We start from the raw sequence: 20,494 nt of genomic DNA on the forward strand, positions 1-20,494 counted from the left end.
GGAAATGCATTAGAAATGCTATATCTTTAAATGGTGAATTTATAAGTGTTCTTTTTCTTCAGTTCGCCTTTAGGTTTTTTTTTGTTTTTTTGGACATGGAGCACATATTACATTTACTGCTGGGAAATATGTAAGTTGGAATAAAAACAATGTAGAAAACACTGAATCTGCTTTTAGAAAACGACTTCTATGGCGTGTGTGTGTGTGTGTGTGTGTGTGTGTGTATGTCTGCGCATGTGTGCGTAGGCATGGGTATTTTAGCAGAATCTGATCTAATCTGTGTGTCTGTCAGAGTTAGGAGGTAGCGCCCTAGGGCTTTAACTAGAGATGAAAAGGCATACATGGAACAATGGATGGAGTCCTGCAGGGGACCATTGTCTGCCTAAGCAGAAAGCTTGTACTTGTATAACTATGGCTGGGGAAAAAATGAAAACTTATTTCATTTTGGGATAATTTTATTGTAAAGTATACCACACGTACAACAGAGAATATAACTTTATTGCATAGTTAAAAATAATATTAAAATGAACACACACGTATTCACCCCAATTAAGAAATACATTTCTAGAAGCTAAGAAGCTTCCTGTATATTTCTCCCCTATTTCTGTCTCCCTAATTCCATCCTCTTCCTCCCCAACCAGAGGTAGCCACTATTTTGAATGTCATGTCTATTATTTCCTTACTTTTCTTTATGATATTACTACCTATATATGTCTCCCTAAATAATATACTATTTAGTTTTACCTGTTTTTGAACTTCATATAAATGGAATCATAATAGATGTGTTCTGTGGTTTGTGTATTTTTTACGACATCGTATTCTTAGAGTTCTTTCAAAATAGTGCATATAGGCCAGGCGCAGTGGCTCACGCCTGTAATCCCAGCACTTTGGGAGGCCAAGGCAGGCAGATCACTGGAGGTTAGGAGTTCAAGACTAGCCTGGCAAACATGGTGAAACCCATCTCTGCTAAAAATACAAAAATTAGCCAAGCATGGTGGCAGGCACCTGTAGTCCCAGATCCTCGGGAGGCTGAGGCAGGAGAATCGCTTGAACCCAGGAAGCAGAGTTTGCAGTGAGCTGAGATCACACCACTGCACTCCAACCCAGACAACAAGAGCTAGACTCTGTCTCAAAAAAACAAAACAAAATAGGGTCTGTTTTAGTGAAAGTGAATGTCATTTTCCATACTGAGAATGACCTTATCAACATTTATTTCCAATTTTTTGCTATTTTGAACAGCAATGCTTTGAAAATTCTTGTTCATCTCTCCAGGATATCTGCTTTTTTTTTTCTGTTTTAATCTCACAAAACACTACCAGGTTGGTTCCTTTAAACCTGTTTCAGAGTATATGAAAATAGGTTAAAACAATTTTCCCAAAGACATAAAGCTGGCAAATACTGGGAGTTTGAACTCAGGTTTTCCTCATTCCACAGCCCAAGCGATTTACTATTACAAGATGCCACCTTCCTTTTAGTGATTGCCTTGTGGCACAGCTGCATGAAATTGTGGATACTGAGGTCAATCAGGTCATAAAAAGCCTCTTTTGATCTGATTTCATGCTTATCAAGCAACCTTCTGAAATCTGGCTTCACATACTTTACACCAGGGGTCCCGAACCCCCCGGCGGTGGACCAGTACCTGTCTGTGTCCTGTTAGGAACCAGGCTGAACAGCAGGAGGTGAGTGTGAGTGAGCATTATCGCCTGAGCTTTGCCTCCTGTCATATCAGCGGTGGCATTAGGTTCTCATAGGAACATGAACCCTATTATGAACTGTGCATGTGAGGGATCTAGGCTGCGTGCTCCTTATGAGAATCTAATGCCTGATGATCTGAGGTAGAACAGTGCCATCCTGAAACCATCCCCTCACCAACCCCCAACCCCCGTCCGTGAAAAAATTGTCTTCCATGAAACTGATCCTGGGGACCACTGCTCTGCATCTACAGGAAGGAATGAGAAGCTTCGAAATAAACGCCTGAGCTCCCCGATAGTTACATTTCCCACTGAACAGTAATCAAGTAATCACCGTGGCTCAGCTATTTCTATTTTGAGTTTGGGGTACGAAATCACCTTCCCTCAGAAGGGAACTTTGGGGTTCTAAAAAGATTAATTTTGTGGTCCTGAAATGTCTAAGACTAGGTCTTGGATACAGTTAATTTCACCAAGGACCTGCCATTCCAGTGGCAATTCTTGGCAGCTGGGGCAGGTGGCTTTTCCTGGTAACACCCCAACAAAAACTTGAGCTCTTTTGCAGGTGGCTTTTCCTGGTAACACCCCAACAAAAACTTGATTTCTTTTGCCAATGTTTACACTGTGTACTCATGATTTATTATCTACTGGATCTCAGATCCTTTCCTCTCACTGGAGTAAACACTTTTTTTTTTTTTTTGGCAGCAGTGCTTGATGTATTGTAGAGTTACTCTGGAGCAAGCTGAATAACTGCATCCTGGTGCTGAGATGTTGGGCTCAGTCTTGCCTATGCCCCTTCTCACTGAAAATGCCCCTGCTCACAGAAACACAGCTAGGATGTATACATATGATTTTTTTTTTTTCACAAGATGGAAACCATTTGGATTAGGGGAAGCTAACATCATTGCTATGTATCTGTTCCATAGCAAAAAGACAGATTTTTAACTCAATCAGATGTGTCCCCTCCTGATATTAGGCTATAAAATAATCTGAAAATTGCCAAGGTCTCAGGGAGAGGAGAAAGACAAAACATCAAGAAAAACAATAAATATTAGCACACCCCAGAGATACTTCTGATCACAAAAGCTTTCTCATTGCTTCCCAGTTCCAGTCCACAAATATCAATGTAAAATTTTCTGTTTTCTGCAACTGACCTGTGAGACTCTGCCACTTTGAGAACTTGGCAGAAAGTTACTAAATACACAGCATAAAGATAACCTGTTGGTCATTTCTGTGGGGGCGGTGTGCTTCCAGCAGACTCAGTTCCTCAACTCCCCTTACAAATTCATGTATAAATCTGACCTCCAGCTATGTGGGAATTGCATTCATCCATTTTCACACTGCTGTTAAAGACGAACCTGAGACTAATTTATAAAGAAAAAGAGCTTTAATGAACTCACAGTTCCACATGGCTGGGGAGGCCTGACAATCATGACGGAAGGTGAAAGCCACGTCTTACGTGGAGGCAGGCAAGAAAGAAATGAAAGCCAAGTGAAAGGGGAAACCCTTTATGAAACCATCAGATCTCGTGAGACTTATTCACTACCACGAGAACAAAATGGGGGAAATGCCCACCATGGCTCAATTATCTCCCACCGGGTTCCTCCTACAACACATGGGAATTATGGGAGCTACAGTTCCAGATGAGATTTGGGTGGGAACACAGTCAAATCATATCACGAATAAATGAATGGACCAACCTCAGCAGGATGGCCTTAATCTGTTGATTTTCCTGCCTCTCCTATTCTTGTCCTGTTCTAATGGTTCTATCTTTCTGTTTTTCAGGAGAACATTTCAGAATAGGAATAGGCCAAGTGCTGAGAAGATGAGTCTTAGGATTGATTCGAATACAAACTTTCCGGAGTGTGTTGTAGATGCAGGAAAAGTCATCCTTGGGACTCGGCGGAGGCAGGAGATGGACCCTCGCCTGCGGGAGAAACAGAATGAAATCATCCTGCAAGCAGTATGTGCTCTGCTGAATTCTGGTGGGGGCATAATCAAGGCTGAGATTGAGAACAAAGGCTACAATTATGAAAGTCATGGAGTAGGATTGGATGTGCCTCCAATTTTCAGAAGCCATTTAGATGAGATGCAGCAGGAAAACCACTTTTTGATTTTTGTGAAATCATGGAACACAGAGGCTGGTGTGCCACTTGCTACCTTATGCTCCAATTTGTACCACAGACAGAGAACATCCACCGATGTCATGGATTCTCAGGAAGCTCTGGCATTCCTCAAACGGAGGACTCAGACTCTTACGAATATTAATGTTTCCAATTCATTAAGTCCACAGGCAGCTCAGAGTAGTGTACAATATGAAGGTAACACAAAGGCCTTAGCTGCTGCTTTATTTGATAGAAAGCGGCTTCAGTATCTGGAAAAACTCAACTTTCCTGAGTCCAAACATGTTGAATTTGTAATGTTCTCAACAGACGTGTCACACCGTGTTAAAGACAGGCTTCCGAAGTGTGTTTCTGCGTTAGCAAATACTGAAGGAGGATATGTATTTTTTGGTGTGCACGATGGGACTTGTCAAGTGATCGGATGTGAAAAAGAGAAAATAGACCTTACGAGCTTGAGGGCTTCTATTGATGGCTGTATTAAGAAGCTACCTGTCCATCATTTCTGCACACAAAGGCCTGAGATACAGTATGTCCTTAACTTCCTTGAAGTGCATGATAAGGGGGCCCTTCGTGGATATGTCTGTGCAATCAAGGTGGAGCAATTCTGCTGTGCGGTGTTTGCCAAAGCGCCTAGTTCCTGGCAGGTGAAGGACAACCGTGTGAGACAATTGCCCACAAGAGAATGGACTGCTTGGATGATGGAAGCCGACCCAGGTTAGGGAGCAATATCCAAAATGGTTGTAATGTTTGCTGGCAGCAAGGCAGGGCAGATGAGGGAGGAAAGCGAGACATGGTATTCCTTGGAATCTGGGGAAAGAGATTTACTCTCTCAGTTGCAATTGTCTGACTTATTAATCCCTGTAGATGCAGTTCATGGATTATTGCCCTTCCTTTTTTCTGCCATCTTAATTAGTCTTCATTCAATAGATGCCCTGGCTAGTAGCCCCATTAAAGGCTGGTGCAGGGGGCTGTTTGACCTAGTTATTTCAATTTTCACATCCTTTCTTATGTACATATTCAAGCCTCTTCTCTTATTTTTCTATTATGAGCTTGCATTTAATTAGTCAGGAAATTTCTTTTTTTCACATGTACAGATGTGTCCCCTTTAATTTACTGACACTTTCCTCTGACTTTCCCTTCTTTTTTTTTTTTTTAAATTATACTTTAAGTTGTAGGGTACATGTGCATAACGTGCAGGTTTGTTACATATGTATACTTGTGCCATGTTGGTGTGCTGCACCCATCACCTCGTCAGCACCCATCAACTCGTCATTTACATGGGGGGAGGGATTCCATTGGGAGTTATACCTGACTTTCCCTTCTTAAATATTCGCCCTTTCTCACTGCCCACTTCCCTTTTTTGGACCAAAACATGACCAAATCATGGCTTTCGCTCTGTTTTCCCATTTTTTCCTTTGGGGAGCCAGTACGTGATAAGCCAGAGGACGGTTGGTGACACGCATCTACTCTGGAAAAGGAAAGCCTGAGATAAAATTAGACAAGAGAAAACCAATAGTAACTTCTTCAAAAGTCCAGAAAAAACAAAGTCCACTTCAGAATCTGCTTGGATATTTATATCCATTGGCCTTTGCATCTTCTCATCATTTTTCTTTTAAAAATAGCATTCTGAAAATATAAAAACAGGCTGGGTATGGTGGCTCATGCCTATAATCCCAGCACTTTGGGAGTCCAAGGGGGGCAGATCACCTGCGGTCAGGAGTTCGAGACCAGCCTGGCCAACATGGTGAAACTCCGTCTCTATCAAAAATACAAAAAATTAGCTGGATGTGGTGATGCACGCTTGTAATCCCAGCTACTCAGGAGGATCGCTTGAACCTGAGAGACGGAGGTTGCAGAGAGCTGAGACCATGCCACTGCACTCCAGCCTGGGCAACAGAGTGAGACTGTCTCAAAATATAAATAAATAAATAATAGAAATATAGTTTCGTTTTGACATAATAAAATTAAAAAGTGTTGCTTCATGCTAGGTTTTTTCCTTCAAAAACCTCAGTAGGCTTTCCTGAGCTGACCCGAGATGTAAAGGCAAGTATCTGTGGGCCGTGGCTTGAGTTGTAAGACTAGGTGAAAGACTTTGCAGCACAGTTCAGCTGTAAGTTGGGGTCTGCCTTTTTGCATATTGAATCCTTGGTTCTTGTTTCCTAAGATCTTTCCAGGTGTCCTGAGATGGTCCTTGCGTTGAGTTTGTCATCTGCCACACCCCGCAGCAAGACCGTGTGCATTCATAAGAATTTGGAACGTCTGAAAGAGCAGCAGAAACGCTACTTTCCAGGTAATTGGCCATCTCTGGTTGCTTTGGAATATGTTGATTGTTCATTCATATAAAAAATTGACTCCTACTTTATATTATATACGGAATCAATTCCAGAGGTTTAAGGACTTAAATATGAAAGCCAAACCTTTAAAACTGTCAGTAGAAAATATATATGAGTAATTATATCATTGGGGTAGGAAAGGATTTCCTAAACCAGACACAAAATGATCAAACTTAAACAAAAAGATTGATAAATGTTACTACATTAAAATTAAGAGCTGTTCCTCAAAATATACCTTAAAGAAAGTGAAAAGACTGGGCACAGTGGTTCATACCTATAATCCCAGCACTTGGGTGAGGTGTGGAATTGCTTAAGTCCAGGAGTTTGAGACCAGCCTGGGCAACATAGCAAGACCCCATCTCTACAAAGTAGCGGCACTCCACTATGCCCGGCTAATTTTTTAACTTTTGTAGAGATGGAGTCTCCCTGTGTTGCCCAGGTTGGTTTCAAACTCCTGGACTCAAGCAATCCTTCCACCTGAGCTTCCCAAAGTGCTGGGAATACAGGCATGAGCCACTATGCCCAGCCACCAGTCTTTTTTTTTTTTTTTTTTTTTTTTTGAGATAAAGTTTCATTCTTGTTGCCCAGGCTGGAGTGCAATGGTGAAACCTTGGCTCACTGCAATCTCCACCTCCCGGGTTCAAGCGGTTCTTCTGCCTCAGCCTCCCAGGTAGCTGGAATTAGAGGTGCATGCCACCACACCCAGCTATTTTTTTTTTTCATTTTTAGTAGAGACGGGGTTTCACCATATTGGCTAGGCTGGTCTTAAACTTCCGACGTCAGGTAATATACCCACCTCAGCCTCCCAAAGTGCTGGGATTACAGGTATGAGCCACAGCACCCAGCCCAGTCATTTTTTTGATGGACTTTTATATGATGTTTAATTTCTTCATTTTTAAACATTGCTACAGTATACATTTTACCATAATATACCTGAGGTGTTCTTTAAGGATAAATTCCAAGTGGTGGCCGGGCACAGTGGCTCAGGCCTGTAATCCCAGCACTTTGGGAGGCCGAGGCAGGTGGATCACAAGGTCAGGAGATCAAGACCATCCTGGCTAACAGAGTGAAACCCCTTCTGTACTAAAAATACAAAAAATTAGCTGGGCGTGGTGGTATGCGCCGGTGGTCCCAGCTCCTCAGGAGGTTGAAGAAAGAGAATCTCTTGAACCCGGTAGGCGGAGGTTGCAGTGAGCCGAGATTGTGCCACTGCACTCCAGCCTGGGTGACAGAGCGAGACTCCATCTCAAAAAAGAAAAGAAAAGAAAAAAATTCCAAATAGTATAATTGCTTGTAAATTTAGATGGATATCGCCAGATTGTAATCCAAAACATATATCCAAATACACTTTCACCAACATGATATTATCATGGCATTTCTCTTCTGGAAGAAGCTTAGAATCATTTTATCCTACCAGAAAGAAAAAGGGAGATGGCCGGGTGAGGTGGCTCACACCTGTAATCCCGGCACTTTAGGAGACCGAGGTGGGAGGATCACTTGAGCCCAGGAGTTTAAGACCAGCCTAGGCAACATGGTGAAACTCTGTCTCTACAAAGAAATACAAAAATTAGCTGGATATGGTGGCATGTACTTGTAGTCCCAGCTACCTGGAAAACTGAGGTGGGAGAATCACCTGAGCTCAGGAAGTAGAGGCTGCAGTGAGACATGATCATACCATTGTACCCCAGCTTAGGTGACAGAGCAAGACCACGTCCCTCCCCCCGCCAAAAAAGAGTCTCCATGCTGTCCCTTTTTAGTCAAACACTCCCCAAATCCCTAACCTCTGGCATCCGTAAGTGAAACCATACAGTACGTAATCTTGCCAGGTGTTAAGATGGCACTCTAATGCCTTCCTCCGCATCCTCATTTCCACCTCTTTGCTTCACGCTTTGGATGTCAGCAACACAAACTGCTTGGAGTGAGTGACCTGAATGGACCTTGCTTTTTTTTTTTTTTTTTTTTTTTAGACGGGGTCTCACTCTGTTGAGCAGGCTGGAGTGCAGTGGTGTGACCTCAGCTCACCGCAACCTCCGCCTCCTGGGTTCAAGCGATTCTTGTACCTCAGCCCCCCGAGAAGCTGGGATTACAGGCATGCACCACCATGCCTGGCTAATTTTTGTATTTTTTGTAGAGATGGGGTTTCACCATGTTGGCCAGGCTGGTCTTGAACTCCTGGGCTTAAGTGATCCAACTGCCTCAGCCTCCCAGAGTGCTGGGATCACAGGCATGAGCCACCGCGCCCGGCTTCCTTGCTGTTTCTTGTTCCTGAGTGTTACTCATGTGCCCTCTTTTGACCATCTCTCTATTCTCCTCTTCAACTCACAAACTCAAAGTCATCCTTTAATAATCAGCTCAGGGCTGGGTGTGGTGGCTCACGCCTGTAATCCCAGCACTTTGGGAGGCCCAGGCGGGCAGATCACCTGAGCCCAGGAGTTTGAGACTAGCCTGGCCAACATGGTGAAACCCCATCTCTACAAAAAATAGAAAAATTAGCTGGGCGTGGTGGTGCACACCATTGGTCCCAGCTACTCCAGAGGCTGAGGCAGGAGAATCACTTGAACTCAGAAGACAGAGGTTGCAGTGAGCTGAGATCATGCCACTGTACTCTGGCCTGTGTGACAGAGTAAGACTTCATCCCCAAAAAAAAGGAAAAGAAAAAAGAGAAAAAAGAATCAGCTCAGGTGTTTCCTTCTTCATACTTTCATATTTTCTTCTTTCCTAAATTGTACCTTTCCTTGGTATTCACATAATACTTTCTGTCCTTCCCTCTGGTTGTATTGACCACTTTGTACCATAATTATTATTGTCTGTTTATACCAGCTAATTAGTGCTCCATCAAAACGAGAATTGTTTATCTTTTTATTACTAATGTATAAGCTATTGTAGATACATGGTAGAGTGCCAGTGTTGATTGAACCTTCTACGTATAATGATGATTACTAGCTTGTCTGAGGCTTTTCTAATTTCTTCCCATTCTTTCCCTGTCTAGTATTTTCAGACAGAGTGGTGTATACTCCAGAAAGCCTCTACAAGGAACTCTTCTCACAACATAAAGGACTCAGAGACTTAATAAATACAGAAATGCGCCCTTTCTCTCAAGGAATATTGATTTTTTCTCAAAGCTGGGCTGTGGACTTAGGTCTGCAAGAGAAGCAGGGAGTCATCTGTGATGCTCTTCTAATTTCCCAGAACAACACCCCTATTCTCTACACCATCTTCAGCAAGTGGGATGCAGGGTGCAAGGGCTATTCTATGGTAGTTGCTTATTCTTTGAAGCAGAAGCTGGTAAACAAAGGTGGCTACACTGGGAGGTTATGCATTACCCCCTTGGTCTGTGTGCTGAATTCTGATAGAAAAGCACAGAGCGTTTGCGGTCCATATTTACAAATTTACCCTGAATCCTATAACTTCATGACCCCCCAGCACATGGAAGCCCTGTTACAGTCCCTCGTGATAGTCTTGTTTGGGTTCAAATCCTTCTTAAGTGAAGAGCTGGGCTCTGAGGTTTTGAACCTACTGACAAATAAACAGTATGAGTTGCTTTCAAAGAACCTTCGCAAGACCAAAGAGTTGTTTGTTCATGGCTTACCTGGATCAGGGAAGACCATCTTGGCTCTTAAGATCATGGAGAAGATCAAGAATGTGTTTCACTGTGAACCGACTGACATTCTCTACATCTGTGAAAATTACCCCCTGAAGAAGTTGGTGAGGTATGCTGCCTGTCTGTGTTCACTTTCTTTTCTTGAGTGACTGTGGCTGGTGTGGCTTTCAGTTTACTTGCTAAAATTCATATTGTATTTACTATGCCCAGAGGGGTTTAAGAGTAGAATTGGCTTTGTTTGTTTCATTGGGGAAAAACTTGACTGTGTTTCTTACTATTTCAGCAAAAAAAACATCTGCCAGCCAGTGACCCGGAAAACCTTCATGAAAAACAACTTTGAACGTGTCCAGCACATTGTCATTGATGACGCTCAGAATTTCCGCACTGAAGATGGGGACTGGTATGGGAAAGCAAAGTTCATCACTCAGACAGCAAGGGATGGCCCAGGAGTTCTCTGGATCTTTCTGGACTACTTTCAGACCAATCACTTGAGTTGCAGTGGCCTCCCACCTCTCTCAGACCAGTATCCAAGAGAAGAGATCACCAGAGTGGTCCGCAGTGCAGATCCAATAGCCAATTACCTACAACAAATAATGCAGGAAGCCAGACAAAATCTTCCACCTAACCTCCCCCCTGGGTCCCTGGTGATGCTCTATGAACCTAAATGGGCTCAAGGTGTCCCAGGCAACTTAGAGATTATTGAAGACTTGAACTTGGAGGAGATACTGGTCTATGTAGCGGATAAATGCCGTTTCCTCTTGCAGAATGGTTATTCTCCGAGGGATATTGCTGTGCTTTTCACCAAAGCAAGTGAAGTGGAAAAATATAAAGACAGGCTTCTAACAGCAATGAGGAAGAGAAAAATGTCTCAGCTCGATGAGGAACGTGATTTGTTACTACAGGTCGGTGACGCATTGGATGTTCTGACCAATCACATTGTGTTGGACAGTGTCTGTCGATTTTCTGGCCTGGAAAGAAATATCGTATTTGGAATCAATCCAGGAGTAACCCAACAAGCTGGGGTCTACAATCTTCTGCTCTGTTTGGCTTCTAGGGCAAAAAGACATCTGTATATTCTGAAGGCTTCTGTGTGACAGGAAAACCCAAGCCTAAGAAACAATTAAGTGATTCTCATCTCTAATTAACTGTGAAACCATTTGATCCAAACATGTAGGCACACACTCACTTACTAAGTCACATACTTTTCTAGGTGCTGGGGATTGAGGACGAATCGATGTAAGATTTCTCCTTTAGGGCAGAGACATACCGCTGACAAGTACATAGATAGACAAGGAATTTCCCATAGTAATAAGGGATATCAGTAATTAGAGGACCGTGAGACTCAGAGAGGTGTGTGTGTGTGTGTGTGTGTGTGTGTGTGTGTGTGTGTGTGTATGTGTGCATGTGCGCACGCACATGTGTGTAGGTAGATGGAGGGAGGGGGTGGTTATTTTGCGTGGTCAGGGAAGTGCTCAGTGAGGGAAGAACTTGTCATGAGAATCTCTGAGTGTGCCAGGCAGACTCAGATATTTTCATTACTTTTTAACATGGCCGTGTGCAGAAAAGTTTGAATGGGATGTGCAGGGAGAATGTGAAGGATGGAGCGGGTAGCGCATCTGGCCTTGTATGTGCCAGGAACAGGAGAGACATGTTTTGAAATGTAAGATCACAGGCTGTTTTTTGCAAGACCACATTATATTACTTTATCATTTTCTGCTTTTTCTTTTAACGGCGTTAGTGTTTTTGATCACTATATTTTAAAATGCTTTTTGTGTGCCTTTTGGTTATTTGAAATCTGTTTCTTAGCTCTAATTTTTTATTCTTACGGAGCGTCTTAGGTTACTACATGAAGGTAAGACTGCCACAGTCCCCCAGGGAGACACGCTGTGTTTCACTGATTGATTTGAAGATGACAGAGGGCCTAGGGGGATGAATGTATTGGACTCAAAGGTTGCATTTTGTGTTTCCATTTAATTTAATAATCAACAAAACGACAAAGTTTAACATCTTTCTTCTGCTGAGTCTTCAGGATTTTAGCTAGTCTTTCAAAAGTCATTGCTACAAAAGTGCATATTTCTCATTTCCCGTGGGTCTCTAGAAACTTTCTCAATATTTAAAGCCAAACAAATCCATCTTTTCTGAGAGACAGAAACTAAAAAATTCAAAGCGTTGATTCACTATTAAAAACAGCAAGGCCCTGCTATTTCCCAAGAGTAAAGAAATTTAAAATTCTCATTGTAAGAAGTATGAACTTGAAGCTAGCATTGGTTTATTTCTGGCAGCTACTTACAATATTAAAAACTTTACTTTTTAAATTTAAGACAGTTTCACAGGAAAGCATGAAATTAGTCTATTGTGAAATGTTTTTATAACTAACTTGGATATACTGCAAATCACTAGTAAGTAGAGACACATTTAAGATAAAATGACTAATAAAACAGTTGGTAATTCTGAATAAAGATCTGAATAAATCCAGATCACAGACTGTTCCTTTACCAATATGTGAACGAATGTGCAAAATTAGTAAAAATATAGCCAAAACTTTACCAGCAACAGAGAAGCAAAGAATGGAGTTCAGCCTTACACTATAAACATCTAACAGATATGTATGAAAATTTAAAAACTGGAATAGGTTAGGCATGGTGGTTCATGCTTGTAATCCCAGGACTTTAGGAGGCTGAAGTGGGAAGACTGTTTGAGCCCAGGAGTTCAAGACCAGCTTGAGCAACATAGCAAGACTCTGTCTCTACAAAAACAAACAAACAAACAAACAAATAAATAAATAAATAAAATTAGCTGGGAATGGTAGTGTGCACCTGGAGTCCTAGCTATTCAGAAGGCTGAGGAAGGATTATTTGAGCCCAGGAGTCTGAGGTTAAAGTGAGCTGTGATCATACCAGTGCACTCCAGTCTGGGTGACAGAACAAGACCCTGTCTCTAAAAAATAAATAGATAAAATAAAAAATAGGATTTAAAAGTTTTATATAAAGGCATAGCTACTATCTCACCTGCCCAGTGTAGTCATGAATAGATGTCACATAAAGAAAAGAAAACCAGAATTCTTGTTAATATGGCAATTTGAAGGGTGGTGGCGGAGGTATTGAGCAGGCAGCTCAGGGAAACGTCAGGGAGACCCTTGAGCACAAAAACTCCTGACTGTCCCCAAGCAGTCTTCGTGGATACAGGAGGGGTTTTCCAGGATTTCACATGAATTCAGTGAAGGGAGCTGTGTCTTATTCCTGGATGCTTTGCCTCCTTCATGGAATTCAGTGGATTTAATGGAATTTCCTAGGCAACAATAAAGAGTAGAAACCAGGTTAACAGCGAGGCCCTCATCTCACACCAGATCAGATCAGACTACAGAAAAATAGATGGAAGACACCACCCAGGCCTCCAGCTACACACTGGAGAAGAAGCCAAACAAGTCTACTTCATCTAAGAAAGTTGCCAAAGAGAGCCCTTCTATACCATCTTAAGGTAAAAAGAAAGACTCTACCCAGCTGCCCTGATTAAGCATTAGAAAGATAAGTGGTCTGATCATTAGGCAGAAAGACAATGGGGAAAAATGTAGCAAAGAAACATGGCATGAGCCAGATGAAGAACCCATCCTGAAAGGATTATAACTCAGGGTACAAAAGACAACTCACCACAGGTTGGGCGCAGTGGATCATGCCTGTAATCCCAGAAATTTGGGAGGCCAAGGCAGGTGGATAACCTGAGGTCAGGAGTTCAAGATCAGCCTGGCCAACATGGTGAAATCCTGTCTCCACTAAAAAGGCAAAAATTAGCTGGGTGTGGTTGTGCACCCCTGTAATACCAGCTACTCGGAAGACTGAGGCAAGAGAATTGCTTGAACCAAGGAAGCAGAGGTTACGGTGAGCCAAGATCGTACCATTGTAATCCAGCCTGGGTTACAAAGTGAGACCCTGTCTCAAAAAACAAACAACACCTCCCCATTGATGTCTCATGCCATAGAAGAACTTGAGAAGTTCATAAATTCAATAACACAAGAGTTGAAAGCCTGTCCCACTGTACCCAAGTTCTCCCTCTCTGAACTGCAGCCTAGAAACTCTACAGACAGTAAGCTGGGGCAGTCACAGAGGTGACCTCATCTGTTTCCCACATGCTGCATTAGGACAGGGATCAGGGATCAGTATCCTTCACTGACTGATTTCCAATATCTTGAGAACTGTTGTTTCATATATTTTGTCTGATTTTGCAATTGTTTCAGGAGGGAGGATAAATATGGTCCCTGTTCCTCTATCTTGACCAGAAGCATCTTAGAAGGCAGTGAAGCAACATGTGTATAGTTCTTAGGGAAATAAATTTTGACCTAAAAATATTAAACCTAGTCAAAATATTATTCTAGTACAAAGGCAACACATGTGTATTTTTGAACATAAAATAGTTCTAGAAATATAGGACCCATGAATCATTCTTGAAGAAAAGTTACTTAGTAAGGAAATCTAGATAAGCAAGCAATGTGTGAAAATAAAAGATTATTGCAATTGGGCCAAAGTTAAGTTTAAATCCATTCACATGTATATAATTAAGATATGTAGGAATTATAATTACAGAAAAGAATGTTACAAACATATCAGATAGATTCTTCTGTTTCAATCCATAAAACTAGGGTTTGGATCATTTAAAAAAACAAACAAAAATAATTTATTGGAATCATTAGGGAGGACCTGATAGAATAAATGGACAAGCTGACCAAATAGGCCTTAGAGGGGAGAGGTGCCTGGGAAGTTACAAGGACCTACGTGGCAGGGGTGACTCGGCCACAGTCATTTTCTTTACTTGATTTAAGAAGGTTAAATTACAGTGAGAGAGTTGCATTATCTAGTTTGCATACTGTACTCAACTCTTAGCCCGCAAAGGGCAAGTTCCTTGGTTGAAAAATTTCCACAAAACATGATGTAAAGTGGAAAGATGTTCCCCCAAAGAATATCAGTAGGATGAAAGGATGTTGGATACATGAAAACAACAGATATCCATTATAGCAATTAACAAAAGTTAGGGAGTGGGGAAGTTTGAGTGCTAATATGTATTTCAAAACAACTTTAAAAATGGCTCCAAACATTTTATGCTTTTTGCAATTTAGTCATTTTAATATTAGATAAATCTTCCTGTAACTAAAAGTTCTTGAGTTAAATAAAAATATTCTGTAGTTCAGCTCTTCCTTCAATTTTATTAGTTGCTTTTTCTTTCATTCAAGTGAAATAAATGTAAAAATAATTTCAAAATAGTATGTAAAATAGTATGTTCACATTATTCGATTTAACATAATTCTATCTAGCTGTTCTTATATTTTCTCTGATATATTTTTAAAGCTTTCTGGAATATTATTAATCTTGATTTCTAGTTGATGAGTTTATGAGTGATTTGTTGCTTCCTTTTCTCTCTCAGTATTGCTAGAATTAATTTTATTGACTTTGCACCTTTGTGTAAAGACCTTGAAGGTCACATGCTGAAATCGCCCTCTACTAAAACAAATTCATAGTAAAGATATTTTAAAGCATTGCCATAAGCATAGCCATCCTCACAAACAAGAAGCACCTCTCCATGAACTAACACCTATGAGGCATTCATACAGGTAGGGAAGAGCTAGGTAAACCACAGTAATACACTGAGGCTGGCACCGCCACAGGCCAGGACAACCGTTGTCACAAAGCCAGGACAGAATCTCCCAGTCGAAAGTGTTACCATGAGGCTGAGGCCAAATTCATTTTGCCCCCAGTGGCCAGACCAAGGACTAAAACTAAAATACCCATACCTCAGGTTTGTCAGCATTGGCACTATTGGCTTTTTGGGCTGGACAACCCTTTATTGTGAGAGGCTTCTCTACGCACCGTAGGATGTTTAGCAGCATCCTTGGCCCTACTCCCTAGATGCCAGTAGCAAATCCACCACCCTCCCTCCCCTACCCCAGGGTTGGTTGTCAGTTGTGACAACTAAAAATGTCTCCAGATATTGCCAAATGTCCCTTGGGGGATAAAATCACCACCACCATACCTCTTTTGACTAAAAGAGTTTCCAGAATAGTGCAGAATGTATAGGTCAAGCATAACACATTACAGTCAAGATTCAGAACATCAAAGATTCTTTTTTAATCCTAAAAGAAAAAGTTTAGAAAATCTACAAAAGTAGAGGGAATTTGACAATAATTATTTCACTAGCAAGAGTAGATGTAAGAAGAGTACAGGCAGCATATTCAAACTGCTGTGGAAAAACAACATCGAACCTAGACTTCTCTACCCAAACTCTCATTCAGAGTCAAGGGCAAAATAAATAGATTTTCTGATTTGGAACAAGTACGAATAATGTACTTATATTATTCATCTTCATATAAGGATGGGCTATAAGTGATTTTTTTAAAACTTCCTGCTTGTTCCAAGTCAGAAAAACTATTCATATAGGGATGGGCTATTAGCAAGAGTCTGTGAACAATGTACTCTAACAAGAAAAAAATGAATTGAGAAGAAAGTAGTGGTTTTAAGAAGGAAAGGAGAACAAATAAATTAGTGAAACATAAGGTTAAGTCTATACATATTATTTTCTAATTGCCTATTATGTCAGACTACATGTAATTAGAAAATATGATGAAAGAAAAAGCCATATTATAATTCCAACAAAAAGATAAAATAATTAAGAATAACCGCAAGAAGAAAGTATAAGTTCTGCAAGAATAAAACTATAAAATGAAACTGAAGAGCACAAAAGAGAACTTAAACAGATAAAAAGCAGACCACGTTTTTGGATAAGAAGATTAAAAGTTATAAATATATCCATTTTCACTAAGCTAATCTATACATTCAGTGTAATCCCAATAAAAACGCCAACAGATTTTCCCCAATAGCATTGAAATGATTTTAAAATGTAATGAAGGCCAAGCATGGTGGCTCATGCCTGTAATCCCTGCACTTTGAGAGACTGAGGCAGGTGAATTGCCTGAGTCCAGGAGTTCGAGACCAGCCTGGACAACATGGTGAAATCCTGTATCTATTAAAAATGCAAAAAATTAGCTGGGTGTGGTGGTGCGCACCATAGGCCTAGCTACTTGGGAGGCTGAGGTGGGAGAATCACCCGAGCTTTGGGAGGTCAAGGCTGTAGTGAGCCAAAATTACGTCACTGCACTCCAGTCTGGGGAGCTAGAGTGAGACCCTGTCTCAAAAGAAAAAAAAAAATATATTGGAAACTGCAAGGCAAGAATATCCAAGAAAAATCTAGAAAAGAAGAAACCTGAGTGAGTTAGCATGACCAAATGTTAAAACATCTTATAAAGCTATAATAATTAAAACAATGTGGTGCTGATGTGTGGAGGGTCAATGGAACAAGATGGAATGACCAAAAATAAACTTAAAATACATGTTGAAATGTATTAACAGCATATGTTAAAGGTGGCATTCAAGTTAATTGGGGAAAGATGGATTATTCAATATATGATTAACAACTCTGGTACCTAGCTAAAACTAATTTAAGCTTGGGCCATACCTCAGACTAGATACCAAAATAAATTCCAGGAAGACCAAGTGTTTAAAAGTAAAAATACGGAATCATGGAAGTGCATGAAGAAAAAGGAGGACTTAAAAAAATAATAATCTGAACCTGGGGAAGTTCTAAGTATGGCCCTCAATCAGAAACCAGGAAGGAAAATATTGACTATTTTAAACAAAATTATCTCTGCACCAAAAACAGCATAAAAGATCAAGAAACAACACACTGGGAAAAGAATTGCAACAAATATCACAGCCAAATAGTTAATTTCTTATTTTCAAAAAATAGCTTCTACAAATCAAAGAGAAAAATTCTAAGGTCTCAAAGAAAAAATGAGCAAAGCATTTGACAAGTGGTAGAATACAGAAAAGGAATTTAAAATAGCTCCTAAACATATGGAATCATTACTCATGATAGCAGAAGTATCAATTGACAAAATTATTCAGCTTGGTAACAAACTGTTTGGCAGGGGAAAAGCACTTCCATGCATTGCTGTAAATTGGTACAACTTGTACTGAGAAAAATCTGGCAGTAGTTATCAAAATTGTAAATCCTTCTATTCTCTTTTGGGAATTTATTCTACATATATATTCAAACATGTGTGAAATGCTCCTATACAGGTTATTGAATTTCACTTTATTCCTAAGAGCAGAAGACTGCAAAATAGTAAGTATCTACCCAAAAGGGTTTAAGGGATTAGTTTTTGGCATATCAGCACATGATAATACTATGAAGCCATAGAAAAGGGAGATCTCTATATGTATTGATGTGGGGCTGTCTTTAAGTTGTACTGTGGTGTTGAACAAAGCAACATGCTGAAAATGTCTATCTTATTCTTGTAGAACCAATATAGGTATGTGCTTGTAAATGCAGTATTTTGGAAGTATACCTAAAATAGTGGTACAGTGTTTGACTCCAGGAAAGAGCAGATGGGTGCCAGGGTGAAAAAAGATAGCTTTTGCTTCTTACGACTTTTGGATTCTGTACCACATAACAGTTTTGATGTAAATTTTGCTGTGTGTGTTTTTACTTGTTCATGTAATGATTTTATAAATTACTCTTTTAGTTTTCTATCAATCAATATCCTGGGATAAGCCCCTCATGATCATAATGAATAATGATGTGTGGAGAGTGGGGAGGGGTTAAATTTGAAAAATGCAGAAAATACAAAAAGTGTTTATATATACAAAAATATAAGTGTTAACATTTTTATATTTGCTTCAAGCCTTTTTAAAAAAAAATAAAAGAAATGCAATATTGCAATTAAATTTGAGTTCTTTCTTCTCTTTCACATCAAGTGTATCTTCCCTTCCTCCAGAGGCAGTAACTATCATGACTTTGGTGGGTATCTTTCAGGCTATTTATTAACAGTACACACACACATCAGATCACACTAATTATCACTAGTGGTGGCATAAGATGAAGGGAAGATAGAGGACAAGGCACTGGGAATTCCAGTTTATGAATTTAGTTGCTAAAGGGATTTAGTTTCCATGGTGACAATAGTAATTATAAAGATTGTAAATTGGCATTTTCGATAGCTCTAGGAAGTTTAGACAATGGAAAAATTGAGATTGAAAGCAAAACTATACAGCTGAGAGTATCCATAGAAAACTGGAACTCCTTGATGACAGTTTTGGACAGGTCCCTCATCCTTTATAGATGCAGGGTAGATATGACTGAGCACCAAGCCAAGGACCTGTTTGTAACGGATGATGAGTTCAATGCCAATTAAATCTGCAACCACATCACATCTCTTACACTATGGGAAAAGCACTGGTATGGAAGCAGTGGGACCTTGAGACATGGCATAAGGATATTTGGGCAGATACTGAGAACTTTGGAGCCCCAAATACCTTTCAGACAGGCAGCTACACTGTGCCTAAGGGGACTATCCTTCCTTGGCAAAAACAAAAAACAAAAAACAAAAAACCCTTCTATTGACTGAATGACTGCTCCCCAGTCCATAATAAGAATTAGATCTCAACATAATCCAAATGCAGAAATAAAGGCCTGTTCCTTGAAGACGGAGCTTGTACATAAAAGTGTTCCAGATCTCATTAGTGTGTATTGGCAGAACCCGGGCAGCAAGTACGGGAACGCATACTAAAGACGTTATATGAAGGAGAATGAAATAAAGGCTTGATCTGGCTGAAAGCATTGACACTCAGTGGGGACTGAATGTGTTGGCTTGGGATTAGTTGATATTCTGCTAGATTTGGCCAACTGATTTTGGCTTACTGATGCCTTGACTCAATGTTGGTCTACAGTTAATGAGTTTGAGATGCCCTGACTTACACGGCATTTGGTAGAAACTTGCTGCTCAAAATGTGTCCTGTGGAGGTGCTGTAGCAGCATCACTGGGAGCTATTTAAAATGTAGAATCTCAGGCCCCATTCCAGACCTTCTGAATTAGAATTTTAGCAACACTTCCATGTGCTTCATATGCACATTTTACGTTACAGTTTGAGAGGCATTGTTCTAGAAGGAGCTCAAAGACTCAGGGATATGAGAATATTGAAATGGAGCTACTGTGTGCAATATGCTTCAACACTACCCCCTAGCCAGAATCCCTGAGCAAGCCCAGGGGATGCACCTATCACCAAGGAATTAAGAAATGCATCAGAGAGGAAGGTACTAGCAGTGCTGGAGTGAGGGGGGAGGCAAGCAGACACCCAGGATACAACATTTAACCGGGCACTCACCCTCAGGTACTGATCCTGAATGCATGAGCCTGAAAGTGAATGCCCCCTTAAATATCTTGTGCCAGGGTGCTTCACTAGCCGTGGGCACTGGTAACCTTGTGAAGCTCTTTGGTTACTATTCTCTGTAGGCCAGAAATGACAGTGGGGTATGCAGCACTGGAACTGACTTCCCTTACCTAAATGGGAGTAGTGGAATCCCGCAGTGGTAGAAGCCAGGTTGCAGTCATTATTGAACAGCCAAGACAAGATGGACATAATTATTCCAATAAACCATAGGATAGGAGTGGTAATCTGAATGTTTTGAACAGGAGGGATCCATAGTGATGATCAAGGCATCCTTACAAATTAAATAGATGGGCAGTCTACTAAAATGTGGCTTGACTTACATAGGCAGAAAAATCCCAGATATACTGGGCATAACCCTATCTCTAGTTGTCATGGCGGGGAATCAAAACCCCTTATCCAGTCTCCAAATATAAACTAATCCAAAATTCTACAACTTTTTGGGAAAGAGACCTTTGAGAAAAATCCTGTTACATGGCTG

General features: G+C 40.7%; 1 protein-coding gene across 2 annotated transcripts in view; it reads left to right on the forward strand.

The window, feature by feature from the left end:
* Nucleotides 1–18,513, forward strand: part of LOC105485141 (schlafen family member 5) — a 30,027-nt gene extending 11,514 nt beyond the window's left edge. For both annotated transcript variants that reach the window (XM_011747349.2, XM_011747350.2), the window contains exons 2-5: nt 3,474–4,525; nt 5,976–6,101; nt 9,134–9,854; nt 10,029–18,513. In XM_011747349.2, coding sequence (XP_011745651.2) covers nt 3,514–4,525; nt 5,976–6,101; nt 9,134–9,854; nt 10,029–10,839 — 2,670 coding nt within the window. In that variant the 5' untranslated portion in view covers nt 3,474–3,513 and the 3' untranslated portion in view covers nt 10,840–18,513. The remainder of the gene's footprint in view (nt 1–3,473; nt 4,526–5,975; nt 6,102–9,133; nt 9,855–10,028) is intronic.
* Nucleotides 18,514–20,494: the final 1,981 nt, after the last annotated feature.

The sequence above is a fragment of the Macaca nemestrina genome, chromosome 17 (assembly GCF_043159975.1).
Source record: "Macaca nemestrina isolate mMacNem1 chromosome 17, mMacNem.hap1, whole genome shotgun sequence".
Taxonomy (NCBI): domain Eukaryota; kingdom Metazoa; phylum Chordata; class Mammalia; order Primates; family Cercopithecidae; genus Macaca; species Macaca nemestrina.